Raw genomic sequence first — 24,218 nt, 5'->3', positions numbered from 1 at the left:
AAAAAAAAAGCAACCCAGATAAATAACAACAAGGTTATTAGAAATTAAGCTATAAAATATCTTGGTATCAGGACACTGATCAATAAAGAGGAGTTTATAAAACTGCGACTATCGATGCAGAACAAAAAGAGGTAACACCTAAACAAACTCAAAAAGGAAAGGTCTACCAATGTGCACAAACTTATTGAACTGAAGACAAAGAGAACACAATTACAAATACACTGGCTGGCACTAACCACAAGTGGAACTGGAACGACTACATATACTCTATTTGGACACTGATAAAACTAGTGTAAGAATAATATTTCTAAGTCAGATTCCACCCCTGGAGATCTAGCCAGCAGTTTTCAACAGTATATCAGCAAACACAGACTAAAATAATTTATCAGATTAAACAAAAGGTTGGGTAATAGAAATGTTTAAAAAATAAAATTAGACACCCTTAAAGACCAGCTGATCCAGAAGAAACATTATTTCCAATCTTCAAAGGAAAGGATGTGGACAACTCAAAAACAGAATACTTGCAAAACAAGAATGCCAAAGACAAATTAACACGCATTGTAAAGAAACAAAACTGTCAGTACATTATCAGACGTTTTGAAAAAGTCACTGGATAACAATGATATCATAGTATGCTTAATAGTAACAAACCATCACAAGATGAAAAGGAGTCCTATTACTCATAATACAAAATAACAATAAAAGAGACTGATACAAATAACAGAGCAACTATTGTAAGGCAACAAATAAGGATAACAATATGAAATAAGAAACTGCAATGAACGACAATATGGGAAATTAATTCAGTAGTAATAAACTATTACCAGGAATAGCAAATGCTGCTGGAATGAAGATAAGGAAGGAAGATACACAATAAAATAAACAGAGGAAGCAAAAAAAAAAGGAAGTTAAAATAAGGAAGGATGAAAGCCCTGGAAAATCCATAATCTACATTAACAAAAACACCAATCACACAGCATAAGTCAACAGCAAGAAAATACAAACTGGAAAATATAAACAGTTGATTTTTTTCCCTAGTCACAGATCAGAAGGTCATAATAACATACAGTATTACCAGAACGTTCTGAAATATTTTTTTTTCGATGAGTTAGGCAACAGTAATTCCTATGGTCTAATAAGTGTCACATTCATTACTGATTACAATGTTGGTAAAGACATCACACGCACTACCTGGTTAACACAATTCTGGCCCACTAAAATATTGGAAAGTAAAGTTGATCTAAAAAACTGAGGTATAATATTAAAATTAAACAAACACAAATAATGGACGGAATGCGGAACCAATCAAACATTCAGCCCCAGTCACAGATCTGGGTTTAATCCATCAATTCTTTTGCTTACCATGCCACCCCAGTTTGAACCCAGCTATATGCAAATCAGTCTTGACCCTGTTCTCCATGGGAACAGTCCAGCCTGAACTGCCAAGCCAGGCCAGGTCCTCCCTGGATCGGAAACAAACATCCTGGGAAAAGAGATTTCTTTAGAGATTCAATGCCCATTGCAGATTGAGCCTTGAATTAGGTTACCCATCTTTGACAGCAATTGATAATAGCAACCTTAATAACTACGTTTTTGATTGTAGCATATCAGACATGAAGACATTAAAACCCTTGATTATAAAGAAATTGGACAATTAAAGTCCATAATTATCCAACAAGCAACCACCTTATAATGACCTATGAATTACCAATAAATATTGACCTTTCAAGTCACTCTGATTTGGAAAAATAGTCCAAATATTAAAACACTAAAATGTTTTCAATATATGTGTAGTATGAAATGTACAATTTATTTGGACTCTACAATGGAAGCACAGACAAAAAATAGTCTTAATGTTCAGACTTTTCTATATTTCTCTCTTTCAAGTTGAAGTTTATGGAACAATACTGACAAATATTACGCAGGCTATGTTGCTCTCACAAAAACAATTGAGACCATTTTATGTTAGCGTCTTAAATTACAAGACTTAATACCCAAGACCAATATATTGTAAGGGTGGCATCAAAACAGTGAAAGAGCCAAGCAAGCTAAGTTTTAAAGGATCCCCTCCCACATTTTTAGATGGAAAAAGACAACCTTAGGCACAGTAGAAAATTATTTTAAAAAACTAAAATGAATGTTAATTTTAATGAATGTACAATGTAAATAGGTATACCACAGGAACAATACCATTTTAACTTTGAAAATCATTGTTTTTATGTAAAAGATTTTTAAGAAAACTAATGTATTTAAAAATTACTCTACTCAACTTAAAAATACACTTCACAAGCCGCCTGCCTATACTCTTCTTAGAAATGGTGTTTGTAGGTGAGGCCTCACAAAAGCAATAAACGGTTGCTTAGTTTTGTGGATGGATTTTGTCCTATCGATGTAATACATTATTGCCCTTTTGACGTCACATGTGATGCTGTTTCTACCACATGCTCGCTGTGGGAAGAAAATAGGTAGCTCTTATATAGATACAAGGGGAAATCCACCTGTGGGAGAAACTTTGGTATGGCATGTAAAACAACTCAATGCTTTGTATTTGGATAAAAAATTCCTCCACTGCAAATACCTACAACTCATTAACACTTCTTAGTGAGGTAATGGCCACAAGGAAAGCTCCCTTCCAAGACAGGAATCGAATGTCACAAGAGAGTAGTGGCTCTCATGGAGGCCTGCACATGAGGGTGTACCTATTAAGGTTCAACAGCCTGAGGTCTACTATAGGCCATAGAGTTCCCTCTTTTTTGGAACTGAAAAATTACAGGAAGGGTAATTCTTTGGCCCTGCTGAGGGGAGTAGTAGCTAAATGGCACTCTTGGCGAGGAGTGTCTGTACTTCCTCCTGAAATAACCTTAGGTGTACCAGACTTTTAGCACAGCAAAGAGGTGATATTTTTAGTGGTGTGGAACTTCATATAGTACTTTCTGCAGTATCACTGAGAGGACCTATTTGTCAAAGGTTATTCCCTCCCACTGTGGAAAAATCAGCCTTATTCTCTCTTGTCAGGTGTCATGTAGGTTATGGGAGAGTCACTGACAGGAGGGAGCCGAGCTTCTCACCTTGCCTCTGCTGTTTCCATAGTAGCCAACTCTGCTGTAGGCTTTGGATACCTGGCTTTGCAGAAAAGACTGGTGTTATTGGGACCCCAACTTTAGAGTGGGACTGCAGCCTCCCGTCCTTGCTTGCTTAATGCTTGTTAAAGGCAGACATAGGTATTTGGCTTGTAGTGAGTACCAAGGGGTACTTGCACCTTGCACCAGGCCCAGTTATCCCTTATTAGTGTATAGGGTGTCTAGCAGCTTAGGCTGATACATAATGGTAGCTTAGCAGAGCAGCTTAGGCTGAACTAGGAGTCGTGTGAAGCTACTACAGTACCACCTAGTGTCATATGCACAATACACAGTTATACTAAAAATAAAGGTACTTTATTTTTATGACAATATGCCAAAGTATCTTAGAGTGTACCCTCAGTGAGAGGATAGGAAATATACACAAGATATATATACACAATAGCAAAAATATGCAGTATAGTCTTAGAAAACAGTGCAAACAATGTATAGTTACAATAGGATGCAATGGGGAAACATAGGGATAGGGGCAACACAAACCATATACTCCAAAAGTGGAATACGAACCACGAATGGACCCCAAACCTATGTGACCTTGTAGAGGGTCGCTGGGACTATTAGAAAATAGTGAGAGTTAGAAAAATAACCCTCCCCAAGACCCTGAAAAGTGAGTGCAAAGTGCACTAAAGTTCCCCTAAGGACAAAATAGTCGTGTTAGAGGAATAATGCAGGAAAGACACAAACCAGCAATGCAACAACTGTGGATTTCCAATCTAGGGTACCTGTGGAACAAGGGGACCAAGTCCAAAAGTCACAAGCAAGTCGGAGATGGGCAGATGCCCAGGAAATGCCAGCTGCGGGTGCAAAGAAGCTTCGACTGGACAGAAGAAGCTGAGGTTTCTGCAGGAACGAAAAGGGCTAGAGACTTCCCCTTTGGTGGACGGATCCCTCTCGCCTTGGAGAGTCGTGCAGAAGTGTTTTCCCGCCGAAAGGACGCCAACAAGCCTTGCTAGGCGCAAATCGTGCGTTTGGCGTTTTTGGACGCTGCTGGGGCCCAGGAGGGACCAGGAGGTCGCAAATTGGACCTGAAGAGAGAGGGGACGTCGAGCAAGACAAAGAGCCCTCACTGAAGCAGGTAGCACCCGGAGAAGTGCCAGAAACAGGCACTACGAGGATGCGTGAAACGGTGCTCGCCGAAGTTGCACAAAGGAGTCCCACGTCGCCGGAGACCAACTTAGAAAGTCGTGCAATGCAGGTTAGAGTGCCGTGGACCCAGGCTTGGCTGTGCACAAAGGATTTCCGCCGGAAGTGCACAGGGGCCGGAGTAGCTGCAAAGTCGCGGTTCCCAGCGATGCAGCCCAGCGAGGTGAGGCAAGGACTTACCTCCACCAAACTTGGGCTGAAGAGTCACTGGACTGTGGGGGTCACTTGGACAGAGTCGCTGGATTCGAGGGACCTCGCTCGTCGTGCTGAGAGGAGACCCAAGGGACCGGTAATGCAGCTTTTTGGTGCCTGCGGTTGCAGGGGGAAGATTCCGTCGACCCACGGGAGATTTCTTCGGAGCTTCTGGTGCAGAGAGGAGGCAGGCTACCCCCACAGCATGCACAAGCAGGAAAACAGTCGAGAAGGCGGCAGGATCAGCGTTACAGAGTTGCAGTAGTCGTCTTTGCTACTATGTTGCAGGTTTGCAGGCTTCCAGCGCGGTCAGCGGTCGTTTCCTTATCAGAAGGTGAAGAGGGAGATGCAGAGGAACTCGGATGAGCTCTTGCATTCGTTATCTAAAGTTTCCCCAGAGACAGAGACCCTAAATAGCCAGAAAAGAGGGTTTGGCTACCTAGGAGAGAGGATAGGCTACTAACACCTGAAGGAGCCTATCAGCAGGAGTCTCTGACGTCACCTGGTGGCACTGGCCACTCAGAGCAGTCCAGTGTGCCAGCAGCACCTCTGTTTCCAAGATGGCAGAGGTCTGGAGCACACTGGAGGAGCTCTGGACACCTCCCAGGGGAGGTGCAGGTCAGGGGAGTGGTCACTCCCCTTTCCTTTGTCCAGTTTCGCGCCAGAGCAGGGGCTAAGGGGTCCCTGAACCGGTGTAGACTGGCTTATGCAGAATTGGGCACATCTGTGCCCAAGAAAGCATTTCCAGAGGCTGGGGGAGGCTACTCCTCCCCTGCCTTCACACCATTTTCCAAAGGGAGAGGGTGTCACACCCTCTCTCAGAGGAAGTTCTTTGTTCTGCCATCCTGGGCCAGGCCTGGCTGGACCCCAGGAGGGCAGATGCCTGTCTGAGGGGTTGGCAGCAGCAGCAGCTGCAGTGAAACCCCAGGAAGGGCAGTTTGGCAGTACCAGGGTCTGTGCTACAGACCACTGGGATCATGGGATTGTGCCAACTATGCCAGGATGGCATAGAGGGGGCAATTCCATGATCATAGACATGTTACATGGCCATATTCGGAGTTACCATTGTGAAGCTACATATAGGTAGTGACCTATATGTAGTGCACGCGTGTAATGGTGTCCCCGCACTCACAAAGTTCAGGGAATTGGCTCTGAACAATGTGGGGGCACCTTGGCTAGTGCCAGGGTGCCCTCACACTAAGTAACTTTGCACCTAACCTTTACCAGGTAAAGGTTAGACATATAGGTGACTTATAAGTTACTTAAGTGCAGTGTAAAATGGCTGTGAAATAACGTGGACGTTATTTCACTCAGGCTGCAGTGGCAGGCCTGTGTAAGAATTGTCAGAGCTCCCTATGGGTGGCAAAAGAAATGCTGCAGCCCATAGGGATCTCCTGGAACCCCAATACCCTGGGTACCTCAGTACCATATACTAGGGAATTATAAGGGTGTTCCAGTAAGCCAATGTAAATTGGTAAAAATGGTCACTAGCCTGTTAGTGACAATTTGGAAAGAAATGAGAGAGCATAACCACTGAGGTTCTGGTTAGCAGAGCCTCAGTGAGACAGTTAGGCACCACACAGGGAACACATACATGCACACCTATGAGCACTGGGGCCCTGTGTGACAGGGTCCCAGTGACACATACATATAGGCCACAAACTTATGAGCACTGGGGTCCTGACTAGCAGGGTCCCAGTGACACATAACAAACATACTGAAAACATAGTGTTTTCACTATGAGCACTGGGGCCTAGCCATCAGGATCCCAGTGAGACAGTGAAAACAGTGACAAACATCCTGACATACACTCACAAACAGGCCAAAAGTGGGGGTAACAAGGCTAGAAAGAGGCTACTTTCTCACAATATGGCAACACTATTGTTCCAGCATCCAGGTACCATGAATCAAAATATATTTGATGTGTGCCACTAGCCAATGAGAAAGGCGTGTGTGGTTGAGGGTTGAGAGTAACAAGTTCTTCTCATTCCACCATTTTAGGGTCTGCTTTACACTGGGCTTTACAAACAGTAGATCTTACCACTGACATTCAGCTTGTGACCATTGCCTAGCTGAACACTCCTGTAATGGACACACCTGTAAAGTTCCATGAAGCACTATTGCTTTGCATGAAGCCATCATCCTTCATTCCCATCTTTGCTGTGATGGTACATGACGTCTGGAAAAAAGGCAGCAACCTCTGAAATACCATTACCCTCTTGCTGCCTTGGCAGGCTTTCTCTGACAAGTAATAGGCACAGCAGGTAAAAAAGGTTGGATTTAGAAAGGGTGGAGATGCTACTTATCGCACTGGCTGTGGAACACACTGTATTAAACATACACTGTGTGTTGAGAGTATGTTAGGCATTACTGATGGCTGCGGCACTTTATCTGCCAGTTGTCCAAGTTGTAAAAAAGGTGTGCTACAACTACTGCTGCACTCTTGGTGAATACTGTTGGAACTGTTTTGCCCCTGTATGGGAAAGGTTTAAATGGGGAGCATTACCCACTTACCCCAAAGAGCAGACAGAGGTGATGCTCAGATGGATCAGAATATGGAACAAGGCTTCTTTGAGGTCAAGGGGTGTAATGTGGGCTCATTGCAGAACAGCGGAATTACATCCTTCAGAATTCTCATTTTTAAGTGCTCGGAGAGGGTGTACCTATTAAGGTTCAACAGCATGAGGTCTACTATAGGCCATAGAGTTCCCTCTTTTTTGGAACTGAAAAATTACAGGAAGGGTAATTCTTTGGCCCTGCTGAGGGGAGTAGTAGCTAAATGGCACTCTTGGCGAGGAGTGTCTGTACTTCCTCCTGAAATAATCTTAGGTGTACCAGACTTTTAGCACAGCAAAGAGGTGATATTTTTAGTGGTGTGGAACTTCATACAGTACTTTCTGCAGTATCACTGAGAGGACCTATTTGTCAAAGGTTATTCCCTCCCACTGTGGAAAAATCAGCCTTATTCTCTCTTGTCAGGTGTCATGTAGGTTATGGGAGAGTCACTGACAGGAGGGAGCGGAGCTTCTCACCTTGCCTCTGCTGTTTCCATAGTAGCCAACTCTGCTGTAGGCTTTGGATACCTGGCTTTGCAGAAAAGACTGGTGTTATTGGAACTCCAACTTTAGAGTGGGACTGCAGCCTCCCGTCCTTGCTTGCTTAATGCTTGTTAAAGGCAGACATAGGTATTTGTATCTGCAGAGCATCCATGGTCTTAAGGGTATCTATATCTTCTTTACCTTTTCAAGCACACTGGCCACTTGAGGGCCAAACATGTGCTCCTCACTGAATGGATTGTTAATGAGGTGCTGTTGTACCCCTGGCTTGAACTTAAACACTTTAAGCCATGTTTATCGACAAAGTGTGATGGAGGTGTTTACCTCCCTGGAGACGTTATCAGCAGAATTCAGGACACATTTGGACCTTTGCATCTTCGCATTAGAGATTACTTTCCTCTATGCCACATGCTATTGCCCCCTTTTGGGAAACTACTCTGAGAGATACTGGACTAACTTCTTCATCTCTGCTCAATGATATCTGATATAGCAAAAAAGCACCTACCTCGCTTCCCTGCCACTTACTTACTTCCCTGTGGCATCAATCTTCTTGCTCTCCTTGTCTGGAAGGTCGCTTCAGGTTGCCTCAGTGCAAGCGCTTTTCCTGGATTTGTTTACAAACAATAAGTCTGGTGGGACATGTCTCTGATGAACACGGGGGCATCTGGGGTAGGATTTTATTTTATTTTGATCCTCAGAGTAATGTACCATTGCTGGGTACTTTACATTTTCAAAACTGCACTTGATCATACTTATAAGCATTGGGTAGATACTGAACAGATCTCTCGGTCTTGGAATGTCTTCCTCCTGGCCAATATGGAGATTCATTTTGTGGTGGTTTGCTACCCCTTGGATGACAGCATTATATGCTGTAGTGTCATCTGAGGGGAAGGGCTGGGATTGATCCTCGTGGGGGTATGGAGGAATAGTTGCCCTGTGAGTAATTTTTTTTGTTCTGGGTCCTATGTGTCCTGCAATGGGACTTCCACATCCTCGGCCTCTGATGCATCAGAGGAAAGGACCTTGGCCTTTGCTCCACCACCACCAGCAGGATACCTGGTGGGCTTCATTTCTCATCCTCCACACCAAAAAGACCCAGTAATTCGGATGGGTGTCAACGCTGCACTTTATGATGGCCTTCATAGCACTTGCTGCAATACTGGATAGTCTTTTTGTTTTCCAATGCCAACCAGGCTGATTAGGTTGTCTCCCCATGCTCTGGGGACAAGCAGAGTTTACATACCCAATCTTTATTGACCATAGGCATTTGCTATTAAAGTCTGGACAAAATAAGAAAGTTGTTTTCTCCATAACACACTTGTTTACAGTCATTCTTAATACCATGTGATTCCTGGAGATGAAACCAGTTTAGAGCCAAGGTGATGCAGTAATCGATGCGGTAGATAGTTCTTTCATTAGTGGGTCGGGATCCTCGACAACAGGCACTGGAAGGAGGAGAGAATTGGTTGATGGTCCCAGAGCTTGAGCTGAAACATCTTAAATAAATGGTAGAAAAAACAATCTGAGGTGGATTCATTGTCCTGGTACAGTGTGGGCTACGTGAAAAGTAATGAGATCCCTCAAGACTGAAGACTTCTTTGAAGAAAAAACTTGCAAACACCTGCTCACAACACCAGATCGCAGAAGCATGCAAAGCATGTCTTTCTACAGCAACACATGCCACAAATATAAACAATTACCCTACACAAGTACATAGCACATACATTAGATAACCAAGATTACATATAAATATATAAAAATATTTTAATCCAACACAAAATAAAACTGCACTTCTATCCAAGAACAAGATGTGCGATTTATTTAGGGCACATTACACAAACAAACCCCCACATTTCGACATACACAGTCTTTCTGCATGAGAAACGCAGCGGTTTCTTTGCTGTAATGTCCCCTAAATAAATCGCACATTGAGTTTTTTTATGAAAAAGTTCCAGGAGGCACGGTCAGCCTTCTACGTCTGTACCAGCAATCCAAGACGGCCGTAAAGGTATACATAATACCAGGGGGAGACATTTTAAGAATTTAGGTCCAGATGTAGGAAAGGATTTGCGAGTCGCAAATCGCATTTTCCTAAGCAGAAATGCATTCTGCGCGTCGGGACAGACTCGCAAAATGCATTTCAGAATCGCAAATAGGAAGGGGTGTTCCCTTCCTATTTGAGATTCCAAGTGGTATGCAATACCATTTGTGACCGCATATGCGGTCGCAAATGGTGTCGCAGTTACCATCCACTTCAAGTGGATGGTAACCCACTCGCAAATTGGAACTCTTTGTGAATGGACCCCAAATTATTTTTTCAGGGCAGGTAGTGGTCCAAGGGACCACTACCTACCCTGAAAAAATACCGAAACTAAAGGTTTCGGATTTTTTTTTAAGTGCAGCTCGTTTTCCTTTAAGGAAAACGGGCTACACTTAAAACAAAAAAAAACTGCTTTATTTAAAAGCAGTCACGAACATGGAGGTCTGCTGACTACAGCAGGCCTCCATGTCAGTGAGTGCCCATAATCGGTATGGGGCCGCAATTTGCGACCCACCTCATTAATATTAATGAGGTGGGTCATTGCGACCCCATACCGACTCGCAGACGGTGTCTGAGACACCGTTCTGCATAACATTTTGCGAGTTGCAAATAGCGAGTCGCTATGACTCGCTATTTGCAAGTCGCAAAATGTTTCTTTGCTACATCTGGCCCCAAGTAGCTAATGGTTAACAGGCAGGAGACAGTTCTCCAATACAAACTTAAAGAAGAGAAATGGATACCACATAAAGACAAAGAAGCCAGGCAGAAGAGTCCTGATTAAAATAAAATTGCCTAACCTCACAATCCAGTTTAATGTGTTTGGCAAAGGTGGTGTGGATTTCTGTCAGGGAGCAACTGAGACGGCCACTGTTGATATCAATTAAATCTTGCAGGGAATACATGTCATCGTTCTCCACAAAATGTTGGCGGTCCTGCAACTTGAAAATGAGAAAACAAATCAACTTATGGGCTACAAAAGGAAACACATGTCTGGACATGAAAGTAAACACATGTGGCGTTGTGAAGCTTCTTTCTAGTCAGAATCTGGCACCACCAATGCAGGTAAACATAAATGTTCTACTTGCATTTTTAATGTATGCCACTACTTGTGACTTCAAATGACAACCAGTTTACAATTCAAGTCAAGCAGAAACGCATACACAGCATGAAGCTTCCAACTGTGGGTTGTCTGAGTTTAGGTGATATTGTCAAATAAAAAAAATACAAATTTTAAAAATAAGCACCAACTTAATATTTCTCTATTGTTTTGGAATTGCTCATATTCATTTTTCTCTACCCTCATGCCTCAATTAAAAATAAAAATTCCCTATGCAAGTCACAATTCATGATTTTCTTTTTGAAAATAAAAGAAACCAGTTTAGTGCACAGCCCCATCTTGCTGACAGAGCCCTCCACCAAACTGTAAACAGCCTTGAAAGGATCAGTTACTGCCAACGCTTTATAAATGACCACCAGCTTGGTGGTCATTTATAAATCTAGCAGTCAGTCCCTTGCACCAGAGTGACAGAGTAACTTCCTCGGTCGCCCTGGCGTAACAAGGGGCCGTCACCCAGTATTTAAATCAGACCCTCAGTGTGGAGTAACGGAGAAAGCTTTCAACAAGCATCAAACATAAGCCAACCAATCACGGTCCAGCCAGTACTTTGGTTTTTACAAAAAAGATTAAATGTATTGCTATTCACACAACTAACAAAATACTGGAATAATTTTCCAAGGGAAATTCTTATTGGTACTAAGGAGAACAGTACCCGTGGTGTTCACTGGGATAGTCTGGCAGTAAAGGTACAATGGCCAGCTGCCCTGGTGGTGGGGAATCTCTTGGGCACAATGGGTATCTCCAGTAGCTCAATTTCGCTTTATTGTCATTTGCTAATCCCAATAGTTTCCTTTCAAACTCTCCCCTACTGTCTAGGTTCAATATCACAGTACTGGTCTTTCCAGCCAATGTTTACATGACTGGTAAGAGTAAGGGCGGCCTGCAGAGTCACTGTCGGAGAGCATGGCGTTCTGGGGCTATGCACTGAGCACAGCTCATCAAGCAGAGAGGATGGTTGGTTCTGCCCCAGCTCAGCCAATGTGTTTGTGCCTTTCCACCTGAGGCTCTGGCAGATCAGGTCAGTAAACAGCAGCACCGTAAAGATGGTAAAAAGGAGGATGCTTCAAGGATTATGGTCTTGCCTCTTGGGTTTCTTCTTTTGGCCAAGTCACAACCCAACAAGTTAGGTGTTCAATTAATGTCTCAGCACTGATGAACGAGTTACTTACCTTCGGTAACGACTTTTCTGGTGGATACATTAGCTACCTGTGGATTCCTCACCTCATGAATACTCCCATGGCGTCAGCATTCTACGGAAATCTTCTTACTAGTCTCTGCACGTCGACGAGGACGTCACTGTCTCGCACGCGATGCCGTCTGACGTCATACAGGCAATAAGAGGTCCTCGACGACGTGCGGACGTCAGTACCAATCATTTTTTACGTGCATGAGAACAACCAGGCAATGCAATGAAAGAACAAAGCAACATCCATTATATTGTAAAAATACACCACATTGTATGAATAACTGTAAATCTTTTTTATGTACATATATATATATATATATATATATATAAAACTCTTTCTTTTAAAAATATATACACACACCAAGTATATACATAAAGATATATACACATATACCCATATATATATATATAAATATATTATATATATACATCTATTGCACCCTCAAAGATCAAGAGGAGCGCACTCAAGGATTACTTGGCAAGACCATAAAGGCAACGGGGAGGCGGGTGGGACCGTGAGGAATCCACAGGTAGCTAATGTATCCACCAGAAAAGTCGTTACCGAAGGTAAGTAACTCGTTCTTCTGATGGATACAACTACCTGTGGATTCCTCACCTCATGAATAGAGTCCCAAAGCAGTACCACGCCCGGCGGTGGGTGCCTAAATGGTCAAACCAAGAAATCCTGCAGCACTGACCGTGCAAAATGGCCGTCCCTTCTAACCTCAGAATCTAAACAGTAATGTTTTGCAAAAGTGTGAAGGGACGACCAAGTTGCGGCCTTGCAGATGTCGACCACAGGAACACCTCTGGCTAAGGCCGAAGTGGCCGACTTAGCTCTGGTGGAATGAGCTCTAATGCCCTCAGGAGGATCCTTCTTTGCCAAAGAGTAACATATTTTAATGCAAAGAACAACCCACCTGGATAGTGTTCTCTTGTGGACTGCCTTTCCTCTCCTCTTGCCCACGTATCCAATAAACAGCTGATCCTCCAGCCTGAAATCCTTTGTTCTATTGATAAAGAAGCTCAACGCTCTCTTTGGATCCAGACGGTGCAGTCTTTCTTCCTCTTTGGAAGGATGAGGCGGAGGATAGAACGTGGACAAAGTAATTGCCTGAGCCAAATGGAAGGGTGAAACAACCTTCGGGAGGAAAGCAGCCTTGGTCCTCAACACCACCTTATCCCCATAAAAAGTTGTATAAGGGGGTTTTACTGATAAGGCCTGCAACTCACTCACTCTCCTTGCTGATGTTATAGCTATCAGGAAGACTGTTTTTAAAAACAAATACCTTAAGGGGCAAGAATGCATAGGTTCAAAAGGGGACCCCATAAGGAAAGTCAGGACTAAGGACAAATCCCATTGCAGCATAACGAATGGCTTTGGAGGATATTGATTTAGAAGACCTTTCAAGAATCTGATAACAATAGGGGATTTAAATAAAGATGGTTGGTCTGGAAGACATATGAAGGCTGACAAGGCCGATAAATAACCTTTAATGGTAGCCACTGCACAACCTTTCTGCGCCAGAGATAGAGCAAAAGACAAAACGTCCGATAGATGAGCTTGTAAAGGATCAATCTGCCTCTCTCCACACCACGCAACAAATTTAGACCACCTATTAGCGTAGATAGATTTAGTGGAGTGTCGCCTGGCCGCTAATATAACATCCACTACCTCAGGCGGGAGAGAGAAGGAACTCAGGTTGCCCCGTTCAATCTCCAGGCATGTAGGTGCAGACTCTGGAGGTTGGGGTGTAGAACCTGCCCCTGCGACTGCGAGAGGAGGTCTGCCCTGAAAGGGAGACGGAGCGGCGGGCACGTTGAGAGTTGGAGAAGGTCGGAGTACCACACCCTCCTTGGCCAATCCGGAGCTATTACGATTACTAGAGCCCGGTCTTGGCGAATCTTCCTCAATACTCGAGGAATCAAGGGTATGGGAGGAAACGCGTAAAGCAACTGGCCGCACCAGGTCATTTGAAACGCGTCCCCCAATGCTTCCTGCATCGGATACTGAAGGCTGCAGAACAACGGACAATGCGCATTCTCTCGAGTGGCGAACAGATCTACCCGAGGAAACCCCCACTTCTGGAAGATTAAACGGACTTGATCTGGATGGAGACGCCACTCGTGGTCTGCCGAGAAGTGGCGACTGAGACTGTCCGCACGCACGTTCAAGACTCCGGCCAGATGGTTTGCTATCAAGCAAATCCGATGGTCCTTTGCCCAGGACCATACTCGAAGAGCTTCTCTGCAGAGAAGGTACGACCCCACTCCTCCCTGCTTGTTTATGTACCACATCGTGGTAGTATTGTCCGTTAGGACCTGTACCGACTGACCACGAAGGGAAGGGAGGAAGGCCTTGAGAGCCAGACATACAGCCCGTAACTCTAACAGATTGATGTGAAAAATCTGTTCCTCTGGAGACCAAAGACCTTTGATCTCCAGATCCCCCAGATGAGCTCCCCACCCTAGAGTGGAAGCATCCGTTATGACTGTGGCCACTGGTGGCGACTGCTGGAACGGTTTTCCTTGTGAAAGATTGTTGCTTGCAATCCACCACTTCAAATCCACAGCAGCATCTCTGGAGATCTTGACAGTACCCTCTAGATCCCCTCTGTGTTGAGACCACTGCCTTCGGAGGCACCACTGAAGAGCCCTCATGTGCCAGCGAGCATGCGTGACCAACAGAATGCAGGAGGCAAAAAGACCGAGCAGACGAAGGACCTTGAGGACTGGAACTACCGCTCCGTTTCGAAACATTGGAACCAAATCCTGAATATCTTGAATCCGCTGAGGCGGAGGAAAGGCCCGACCCAATGTCGTATCCAGTACTGCCCCTATGAACAGGAGGCGCTGAGAGGGCTCCAGGTGAGATTTGGGCTCGTTCACCGAAAAGCCCAGGTCGAACAACAACTGGGTTGTTGACTGCAGATCACGCAACACAAGCTCCGGGGACTTGGCTTTGATCAACCAGTCGTCCAAGTAAGGGAATACTGCTATCCCCTTCCTTCTGAGCTCTGCCGCAACCACCGACATCACCTTCGTGAAGACTCGAGGTGCTGAAGTAAGACCAAACGGAAGGACCGCAAACTGGTAGTGTTGCGATCCCACCACAAACCGGAGATACTTCCTGTGTGACTTGAGTATCGGGATATGAAAGTAAGCATCCTGCAAGTCGACAGACACCATCCAGTCTTCCATGTTCAACGCCAAAAGCACCTGTGCTAGGGTCAGCATCTTGAACTTTTCCTGCTTGAGGAACCAATTCAAGATCCTCAGGTCCAGAATTGGTCTCAAACGACCATCCTTCTTGGGAATCAGGAAATACCTTGAGTAAACTCCTTGACCCCTTTCCTGCTCCGGGACCAACTCCACCGCGCCCTTTAAAAGGAGGACTTCCACCTCCTGTTCTAGCAACAGGAGTTGTTCTTGTGAACAATACGAAGGGCGGGGCGGGATGAGGGGCGGAAACTCCCGAAAGGGAAGGGTGTAGCCTTTTCCCACAACACTGAGAACCCAAGTGTCCGACGTAACAGTCTCCCATTTGGTGAGAAAATGCTGTAATCTTCCCCCTACAGGAGAGGAGTGAGTGGGAAATGGTGGAAGCCTAAGGCTGCTTCCCCTGCTGCACCCCGCCAGAGGATGAGGAAGAGGCAGAGTGCTGCTGAGAGGCTCCCCTGGTGCGGACCCTACCCCTCCCCCTAAAAGATCTATAGGGGTGGGAAGAGGCAGGTTGCTGATATCTTCCCCGAAAGGAAGAGGAGGAAGAGCCACGCCCAAATCCACGAAACCTCCTGAAGAATCTGGAAGAGGCCGTGGAAGAAGGAGCTTGGAGTCCCAACGACTTAGCCGTGGCCCTGCTCTCCTTAAAACGTTCCAAGGCCGAATCAGCCTTAGCCCCAAACAGTTTGTCCCCATCAAACGGGAGATCCAACAATGTGGACTGTACATCTGCCGAAAAGCCCGAGTTACGTAGCCAGGCCTGTCTCCTTTCCACCACAGTTGTGCCCATTGCTCTGGCTACCGAGTCGGTGGTATCCAGTCCCGTCTGGATAATTTGGGTCGCAGCAGCCTGGGCATCAGAGACAAGATCCAAAAGACCCTGGGGAAGCTCTGTAAACGAAGAGGAGATGTCATCCATCAGAGCATGAATATACCTCCCCAGGATACAGGTCGCATTAGTGGCTTTTAATGCCAGACTGCAGGACGAAAAAATCTTCTTCGACTGCGCCTCTAGCTTTTTTGAGTCTCTGTCCCCAGGCACCGTCGGGAAAGAACCAGGCGCTGATTTGGACGAACAGGAGGCCTGCACAACCAAGCTCTCCGGCGTAGGGTGCCTAGATAGGAAACCAGGATCAGTTGGAGCCGTCCGATACCTCCTGGCCACGGCTCTGTGAACTGCTGGGGAAGATGCCGGCTTCTTCCACACCTCTAAAACCGGATCCAGCAGAGCGTCATTAAAAGGTAATAGAGGCTCCGCCGCGGCTGAGGCCGGATGCAACACCTCTGTCAAAAGGTTTTGTTTCGCCTCCACCACCGGCAAAGGCAGGTCCAAAAAACTAGCTGCCTTCCGTACCACTGTATGAAAGGAAGCAGCTTCCTCGGTATATTCCCCCGGGGACGAAAGGTCCCACTCAGGGGAAGTGTCCAGCCCACTGGCCGACTCCAGTCCACGCAGCCCATCACCCGAGTCCTCTAGCTCTCCTTCCTCTAGGGCTCGTTGGTACTCCTGCTCCTCTAGTACCCGGAGAGCACGCCTCCTTGAATGCAGTCGTTGCTCAATCCGCGGAGTCGACAACACCTCCGCCGAAGTCAGAGATCGGCGCCGATCTTCCGAAGCCACCGACGCCGCATCCGGCGCCACAGGTAACTTCGGCGCCGACTGAAGAGCAGATGAAACGGATGGACCCACCGGAGTCACAGGCCGAAATCTCGACGTCGACGGGATGGAAATCCCTGGGGCCAATCCCTCCGAAGTCATCGGAGCGGCCACCGGCGCCGACACTGGCGCCGAGCCCACGTTCCCAAACGGGAGAAAGGGCATAAAGGGTGCCGGCCGAAGAGGCGCAGGATCACCCAAAGAAAAGGCCAAAGGCCCAGCCGGAGCACCCCCTGGAGCCATCTGTTGGAAGATGGCATACATCGCATTCAAGAATGCGGAACTATCGGCTCCAGGGGTGGGAAAAGCCGGATACTGGGGTGCCTGACTCGGAGGCGACCCCGACGCCGGCCTCGGCGTCTGCGCCGGAGAAAACACCTGAGGCTCCAATACCTCAATCATCGACGCCTGTCCAGGCGAAGTTGGAGACGTCGGAGAGAGCAACGGCGTCGAAGGATGCGGCGTCACCGTGGGGCTGACCTCCCATGTCCTCCGGCGCCGATCCGGAGACCTGGAACGAGCCTCCCTTGAATGACGCCGAGATTCTCTACGGCGCCGGGAGTCTCGATGACGCCGATGTCTTGGAGAAGACTTTTTCTTGTGATGCTTCTCCTTTGACTTGGCCATAAACAGCTTCGCCTCGCGTTCTTTAATGGCCTTCGGATTCATGTGCTGACACGAATCACAAGTCGAGACGTCGTGGTCGGAGCTCAAACACCAAAGGCAATCGGAATGAGGATCCGTCACCGACATCTTGCCTCCACACTCACGACAAGGCTTAAATCCAGACTTTCTCTGCGACATTATTTCCACAGAGAAAGAGTACGCAGCAAGATATACACTGTAACCGCAAGAGTAACAGTTGCTCCCTCGAAGATAACTGTTTCGAATGCACGGAAAAAAGGGAACTGACGTCCGCACGTCGTCGAGGACCTCTTATTGCCTGTATGACGTCAGACGGCGTCGCGTGCGAGACAGTGACGTCCTCGTCGACGTGCAGAGACTAGTAAGAAGATTTCCGTAGAATGCTGACGCCATGGGAGTATTCATGAGGTGAGGAATCCACAGGTAGTTGTATCCATCAGAAGCCCTCTCGCAGACGCAATCTCTTCATGGTGCTTGTAAGTCTTCTTTTGTATGTTCCTACTGCAATGGTGCTTGGCTCCTGCCAGCACCTCGATACTTTGCTAGAAGGATTCCTTCTGAACCCACTGTATTGAGTTACAATGACACTTCCAATTGAGGTACAGTCACTTGTGCAGGGGACACATCTGAGTCTCTGAGCCCTGCCCACGGGCCAGTGGTGCCGGTCTCACCCAATACTTCACAGTGGCGTCATCTAACTGGCCTCGTTCACAATCTCTCAACTTAATTTCAGCATTGTTTCTTTTGAAGGGCACCCCCACCAACAGTTGGAAAGCTCTGCCCTGGAAGCAGGGACCAGGCTGAATTGTCGGGTTTCTGCAGATTACTGGTCCCTAACCTGGCAAGCTGAGTTGGTAATCACTGCTCCAACCCAGAATCCTTCACTGGCGCAAGACCCTGTGCTATTGGTCAACATATCTATCAATGTGTCTAGGCCTCTATCGCCTCTCAAATGGCCAAGAAGCCTGTGGATCTACAAAGAGTAAGCTGAATATGTATCGCTGAACCAGCCTTCTGCCAGTCTACTGTGGTTGGATGGTATTTCTGTTACACTGAGAATTAGCCTAGGAATGCACCCCTGCAGCAGTTAGATTGAAATGTTCTTTTGAGAAGTTTAAACTGACCTGTCGGCCTTTGACAAGGTCAACTATAACCCTCTACTGAACACACTGAGAATACATGTGTGGTCCACAAGTGGTTTTCCTCATACCCAGAAAATCGATCCCTCCAAAAAAACGTAGCAATAATCCTTCTGGCTCTTCACCCCTAGGCCAGGGAGTTGCATAAGGCTTAGTTCTAGCTCCAATTCACTTTCATTTCTACTTGACACCAGGGCCACACTGCACAAATAGTCAAACATATATTATCCTTATGCTGATGATAATTATCTATGCATTAATGTCACTTCCCCGGAGGATATTTTCCTGTTATCTTTCCCGGGTATCTTTTCACCCTCTAAACTAAATCTTCTTGAGAGTGAATTGCTACTACTCTCCCCACCGTACAGTACACCCCTTATAACACATTAACAAACTGCTCAGTACCAGCTACAATTCTAAAATAGGGGCTAAAACTTTTAGAGTGGCATCAGACTTCAAAATGGTGATGCAAACATTGGTCTTGTGATGAGTTCCTTCCTGAACTACACTGGTCTCATTGTAAGCTACTATACATATGGCAGCGACCCAAGAAACAAGAGCTGCACTCCAGTTCTCGCTCCTTCCAAGGGGCTTCCCATTGAAGCAAGAAACATATTAAAAATTGGTTGCATCACACACAATGCTTGGCACCTCATTTCTTCACCATACCTGGCACAAAGACCCACCACCTTGGGGTAGTGGCTCCATTTGAAGTTCTGAATGCTTGTTCCTAGAACCATTTCTGGGTGGTTTCAAGTAAGTGCCACAAAAATACAGAATTCTATATCCTCTGCAATCCGCACAAACTCTTCTTTAGATGCTATGGGATTATTTCCAAGGATAACCTCAGATTCAATCAATATATATCTGTTTGTCCTCGACTTCAAATTCTTATATATGTCTATATATTGTTTTTCTTACCCTTTATTTTTATTACTATGTCTCGAAATACATAAATGAGAATTTTATCGTCCTTGTCAGATGCTATGGTCTTATGAGCATGCTCTCTATCAAACAATCCCACTTTGCTGTAGTTTCAAATTATGCATTACCAAAGTCGCACAAAAGGTAAACCCCTCTGCACACTGTTTAGCGATGGGCTTTTTCAGGCATGGTAAGACCTGCGATAGCATCATGTGACTTTCTGCAAATTGGAAACAGTGCCCTATACTAAAATCTCAGACAGACCTGCTGGTTCACAGTTTTGTAACCAAGTATTGCAACTTCTGCTGGCCCGTCATTAGCTGAAGCTCTACTAAACAGTTGATTAGTGCTAAAGCATGCTCAAGACGTCCAGGATATTATATAAAATCTCCAGCCCAAACTTCTGTTTCCAACGGAAACATGGCTAAAGGAAGATTCAGGCGTCAACCTCCCTTTAGCCATCCTTTAAGGTTAAAATATAGTTTGGAAAGACACCCCCACCACCCTAAGGGCGGCATCATTCTGATGTAATCCTGCAACAAGAAATAACAGACACTTTGTCTCTCAATTAAGCAAAAATCATTATGATTTTTTCAGATGAATATTGAAAAAAAGTTTGACTCCCTTCCCTTTAAAGATAATCTGGTGCATGTACTCCCCACCCTGTCTACTACTTGCATTTCCAGGACCTTTAGCAATTTTAAAACACAGACAGAAGTTCTAAGCAGAGCAATAATAGAGACTGTCTCCTATGGATCTCCACTTGACCCGTCCCATAAAAATAGTAAAAGATATTGGCCCAGTTCTCATTAAACCTCTAACCATTCTCTGAAATTGTTTCCTTAATTCAGTCCAGGTTTAACTCAACTGGAAATCGGCTATAGTAATTCCTTTACTAAACATGTCAACCACTGATCCTGCTACTTTGACCAATTGCAGGCCAATCTCCCTTATCTGGCTAAAATATTAGAATGTTGCCTTTCTTGAGGCATACAATATTCTCAATGTCTGTCAGACTGGCTTCCAAGACTTTTTGTACATAGAAACCATTTTAACTTCAGCCACCAACAACATTAGTAGAGTTATCAACGTTGGAAGAGATACTGCAATAATTCTTGTAGATCTCTCACGTGCTTTAGATACGATCTCTCGTTCCATCTTGGCCCACTAACTGATATCAGGCAATGTACAAAACTGACACTCCTCTTTCTTGTGAGGTAGATCTCAGGCAGGATTTATAGCTCCTTATAAATACTGCTTTAAACGTTTACCCTGTGGTGTGCTTCAGGGTTCAGCCCTTAGCCTATCGCTACTCTTGCCACTCTGATCTAAACTTTTAGTTTTACTCTCTGTGTTTATGTGAAGGACACAACATTGATTCTTAAACTTGAAAGATTTCAAATTTACTCAAACTCTTCCATGTCTCCATAGGTGCCCACCTTGTAGTGGATGAACTCCAACTCATCATGTTTGCACACCAACCAAACAGAATTGCTACTTTTTGGTAAATACTTGACTGGAACTTTACTTGTGGCCTCCTGAATTAGAATTCCCACTGACTCCTGATTTCTTTGCTTGGAATCTGAGCGTCTTGTTAGACAATCGGTTATCTTGTGCTACAACAAATTAAGACTGTTTCTGCCCTCTTCTTGCCACAGGGCGGTCTTTTATGCACTCATTTTCTCTGGGCTAGATTACTGTAACTCTTTATAGGTATGCCTTCTGGGCTACATCTGTCTTTAAACTCTACCACACTGAAAATGCTGCACCTAGATTACTGCTCAGTCTGAACCAAAAATCACAAACATCTACTCATCTTATATTATTACACTGGCAATTGGTTAATACATGATGCATTTTCAATATTCCTTGACTTTGCCATAAATCACTTTAGGGACAAGCTCTGGCCTATTTGTAAAGCTTCTTTATCACTTAAAACCCTTCTCACCTGCACTCCTTGAAGGTCAATTTGCTGGTCATTCCAAAAATCAAACATGCCCAACCACGAGAATACACTTTTGAAGTGGTCATTGCCAATTCAAGGAATATGTTACTCTTATCACTGAGATCTCTAAATCCCATCTCTGTTACTACTACTTTGGTTGTTGTCACTTCTTTCCCCTGACTTTTTCCTACAAGCACCGGATCATCCTGTTCATGAACAGCCATGTGCTTTATAAATCTTCTAGCCATTCATTCACATCATCTAAAGCATGGTCAACCTAAGGTCTGATACTCGCAATTAAAATCTTTATAAATAAAGACTGTGGGCCAGATGTATAAAAATGCTATTTTGCATTTCTCAAATACCAAATTCATAGAAATCGCTATTTAAGAAATTAAAATGCTATGTACAAAGATACCGATTAGGAAATCCCATTGCATTTGAGTCAACGGGTCGGTTTTGCATTTCCTAAATAGCAATTTCTTAGTAAGAAATCGCTATTAAGGAAATGCAAAACTAGGGATGGCAATGGGAAAAAGGGCCACCTTGGTGCACCCCAAAAATGGGGGTGTACCTTTAGAGCACACATATGCCTAAGAGGCATGTGTGTGCTCTATTGCAATTTTTTAAAAATCACCTTGGGGTGCTTTTTTTTTTTTTTTTTAAATTGCACCTAGCTACCACCGACTTGAAGTTGGTGGCAATTGCATTTCCAAAATGCCCAAATCGCATTTTGGAAACGCATGGTACTTCAGGATATGAAATGCAAATATTAAATACCTATTTACATTTCCTATTATGGGAATCGCAAATTGCGACTTCTACAGGGTAGAAATCGCAATTTGCGATTCCTTAAAGGGCTTTGTACATTAGAAAAGCCAAGTTTGCATTTCTTAACGGCCCGAAATACCGATTCGGACTGTTAAGAAATGCAAACAGGCTTCGTACATCTGGCCCTGTATTCCTTGTAGCCAAGCAGATGCACAGTGCATAACTTCTTTTTTTTTTTCCTTCCTGGTTTCAGGATTTTCTATTGGTGTTGTTTCTTGTTCTAGAATTTGCTGAAGGGTATCAATGTGTGAGTTCTGTGATTTGGTTTGTTACAGGCAATTCCTTGTTGCTTGTGCTCAAACAGATAGATTCGGGTTTTCAAGAACTTCTCTTACCCATTCCTGTTAGTGTGGTACAGCTAGGTGTCCTTTGAGCTCAACATCATCCTTTTATTAAAGTAAATAGAATCCCTGATTATCAGTGCGATCAGCACACATTATTTAATGTTACAAAATAGTACCTAGCACATTATTAATGTTCTCAACAGAAGAGGACGCTAGAAGACAGGATGCTGCATTCAGGTAAGCAGGTTTCTTATGGGTAATCCAGGATCTGTCTCACTGAATTTGCTTGCTAAAAGGTTTTGCTTACATGTGTAATTTAAAAATATCCTTTTTAAGAATGTAAGGCATTAGCTTATCTTGCTTTAGTTTCTTTTTTTGAATAACCAATTGTAAACAGAAATATATCTGAAAGCACTGCTGTCTGACTTACTTAATTTCTTCATGGTAACACAAAACACAAACAAGATATCAAATCAACAGGTGGGAAGTTAATACTAATAAAAATAAGTTGTAAATCTCACTTGAAAGGCAGTTAGTATTACTTGGATACCATAATACACTGGTTTGGTAGTAAACACCGCAGTTTTGTTTGACAGATAATCAGAGTTGGGGTTTGGCTTTTATCAACAACTTATATTAATAAAGAATAAACATAACATTGCAATGTGGTCAACATACAAAAGGTATATATCACAAGCATGGTAATACAGATAATTTAGCTGAAACATGTCCACAAACATTCTCTATAATGAAACTTCTCATGGTTAGGGGACCCTGGATTCAGCAGCCATGGCAACCGAACAAGAATCCCTAAATTGGCCTGAATTTTGGACAAAGATGGGGTGGCCAGAAACCAGGAGCCAATCAAAGCAGAGCATCTGTGAAAAAAAGAAAAACTTGTCATCAAAGATGACATCGCTCCTGAAGCAATGCCCACAAGACCAACAGACACAGATTTCAGGCCACCACTAATATTTATGGGAAAATTTCTAAGTAATACCGCAGAAGCATCTTCTTTACTCTTTTATGTATTTTATCGAACATGGTCAGCTACTGGTGGTCGAGCAAAGAGACGCACTTTCACCCCAAGCAGGTTTTCTTGCAAAATGTGGTACCTGATTTTACCCCTCACCAAGGATAACCATGATTTAGATACCCTGGATGGTGTCTTATAAGTAGCTCTTCCATTATTGGATCTTCAATGACGTTAATGTATCGAATAGAATGGCAAGCTCATCCCCAAAGAAGGGGTGCGGCAAAGCCAGGAAAAAGAAGGCTTGGAAAAAAACAATGAGTAATTTTACTAAGCAAAGGTATTTTGAAGAGAAGCTCGATTTCTAGCTTCACTGGCAAGCAGTCTAGGGGAAGACTCAGTTAGCTATGCTGCTGGTAGTTAGGAGGCAAGCTTTAAACTTCACCAATGGTAGGATGCAATGGTGTACACCGGAGATGACAGTCAATCTTCATAGCAGTCCACTTTGAGGTACATCTTGTTTGGAAATGAGGGCCCAGAAACACAACTCGTAAGCCTCTATCAGGTCTATGAAGATCCACTCTGGCTCTAGGTCCCTTCAGTCTAACCTGGGATTTTAGCATTGGAACAAAGCTACACCTAGCCGAATGATCAAAAGACATTGACGTCTGTCTCTTCACATTTGGGCAGAAAGAATCTTTATTTTGTCATTCACTAGATCAAAGG

The 24,218-nt window shown here is 44.5% G+C and overlaps 1 protein-coding gene and 1 long non-coding RNA gene across 3 annotated transcripts in view; one reads left to right on the top strand and one right to left on the bottom strand.

Annotated features, from left to right (window-relative positions):
• LOC138268595 (uncharacterized) overlaps window positions 1-24,218 on the top strand; it is a 227,632-nt gene that overhangs the window by 33,786 nt on the left and 169,628 nt on the right. The window lies entirely within an intron of this gene.
• The window catches only part of DEF8 (differentially expressed in FDCP 8 homolog), a 155,313-nt gene that overhangs the window by 31,414 nt on the left and 99,681 nt on the right, over window positions 1-24,218 (bottom strand). Inside the window, exon 10 of one of the 2 annotated variants that reach the window (XM_069218409.1) lies at window positions 10,367-10,507. In XM_069218409.1, the coding sequence (XP_069074510.1) occupies window positions 10,367-10,507 (141 nt within the window). Of the gene's footprint in view, window positions 1-10,366; window positions 10,508-22,958; window positions 23,398-24,218 lie in introns of those variants that run through there. The other variant, XM_069218410.1, reaches the window with a different exon arrangement.

Source organism: Pleurodeles waltl, chromosome 12 (genome assembly GCF_031143425.1).
Source record: "Pleurodeles waltl isolate 20211129_DDA chromosome 12, aPleWal1.hap1.20221129, whole genome shotgun sequence".
Classification (NCBI taxonomy): domain Eukaryota; kingdom Metazoa; phylum Chordata; class Amphibia; order Caudata; family Salamandridae; genus Pleurodeles; species Pleurodeles waltl.
The sequence above is the reverse complement of the archived record's forward strand: the minus strand, read 5'-3'. Positions and strand labels throughout refer to the sequence as shown.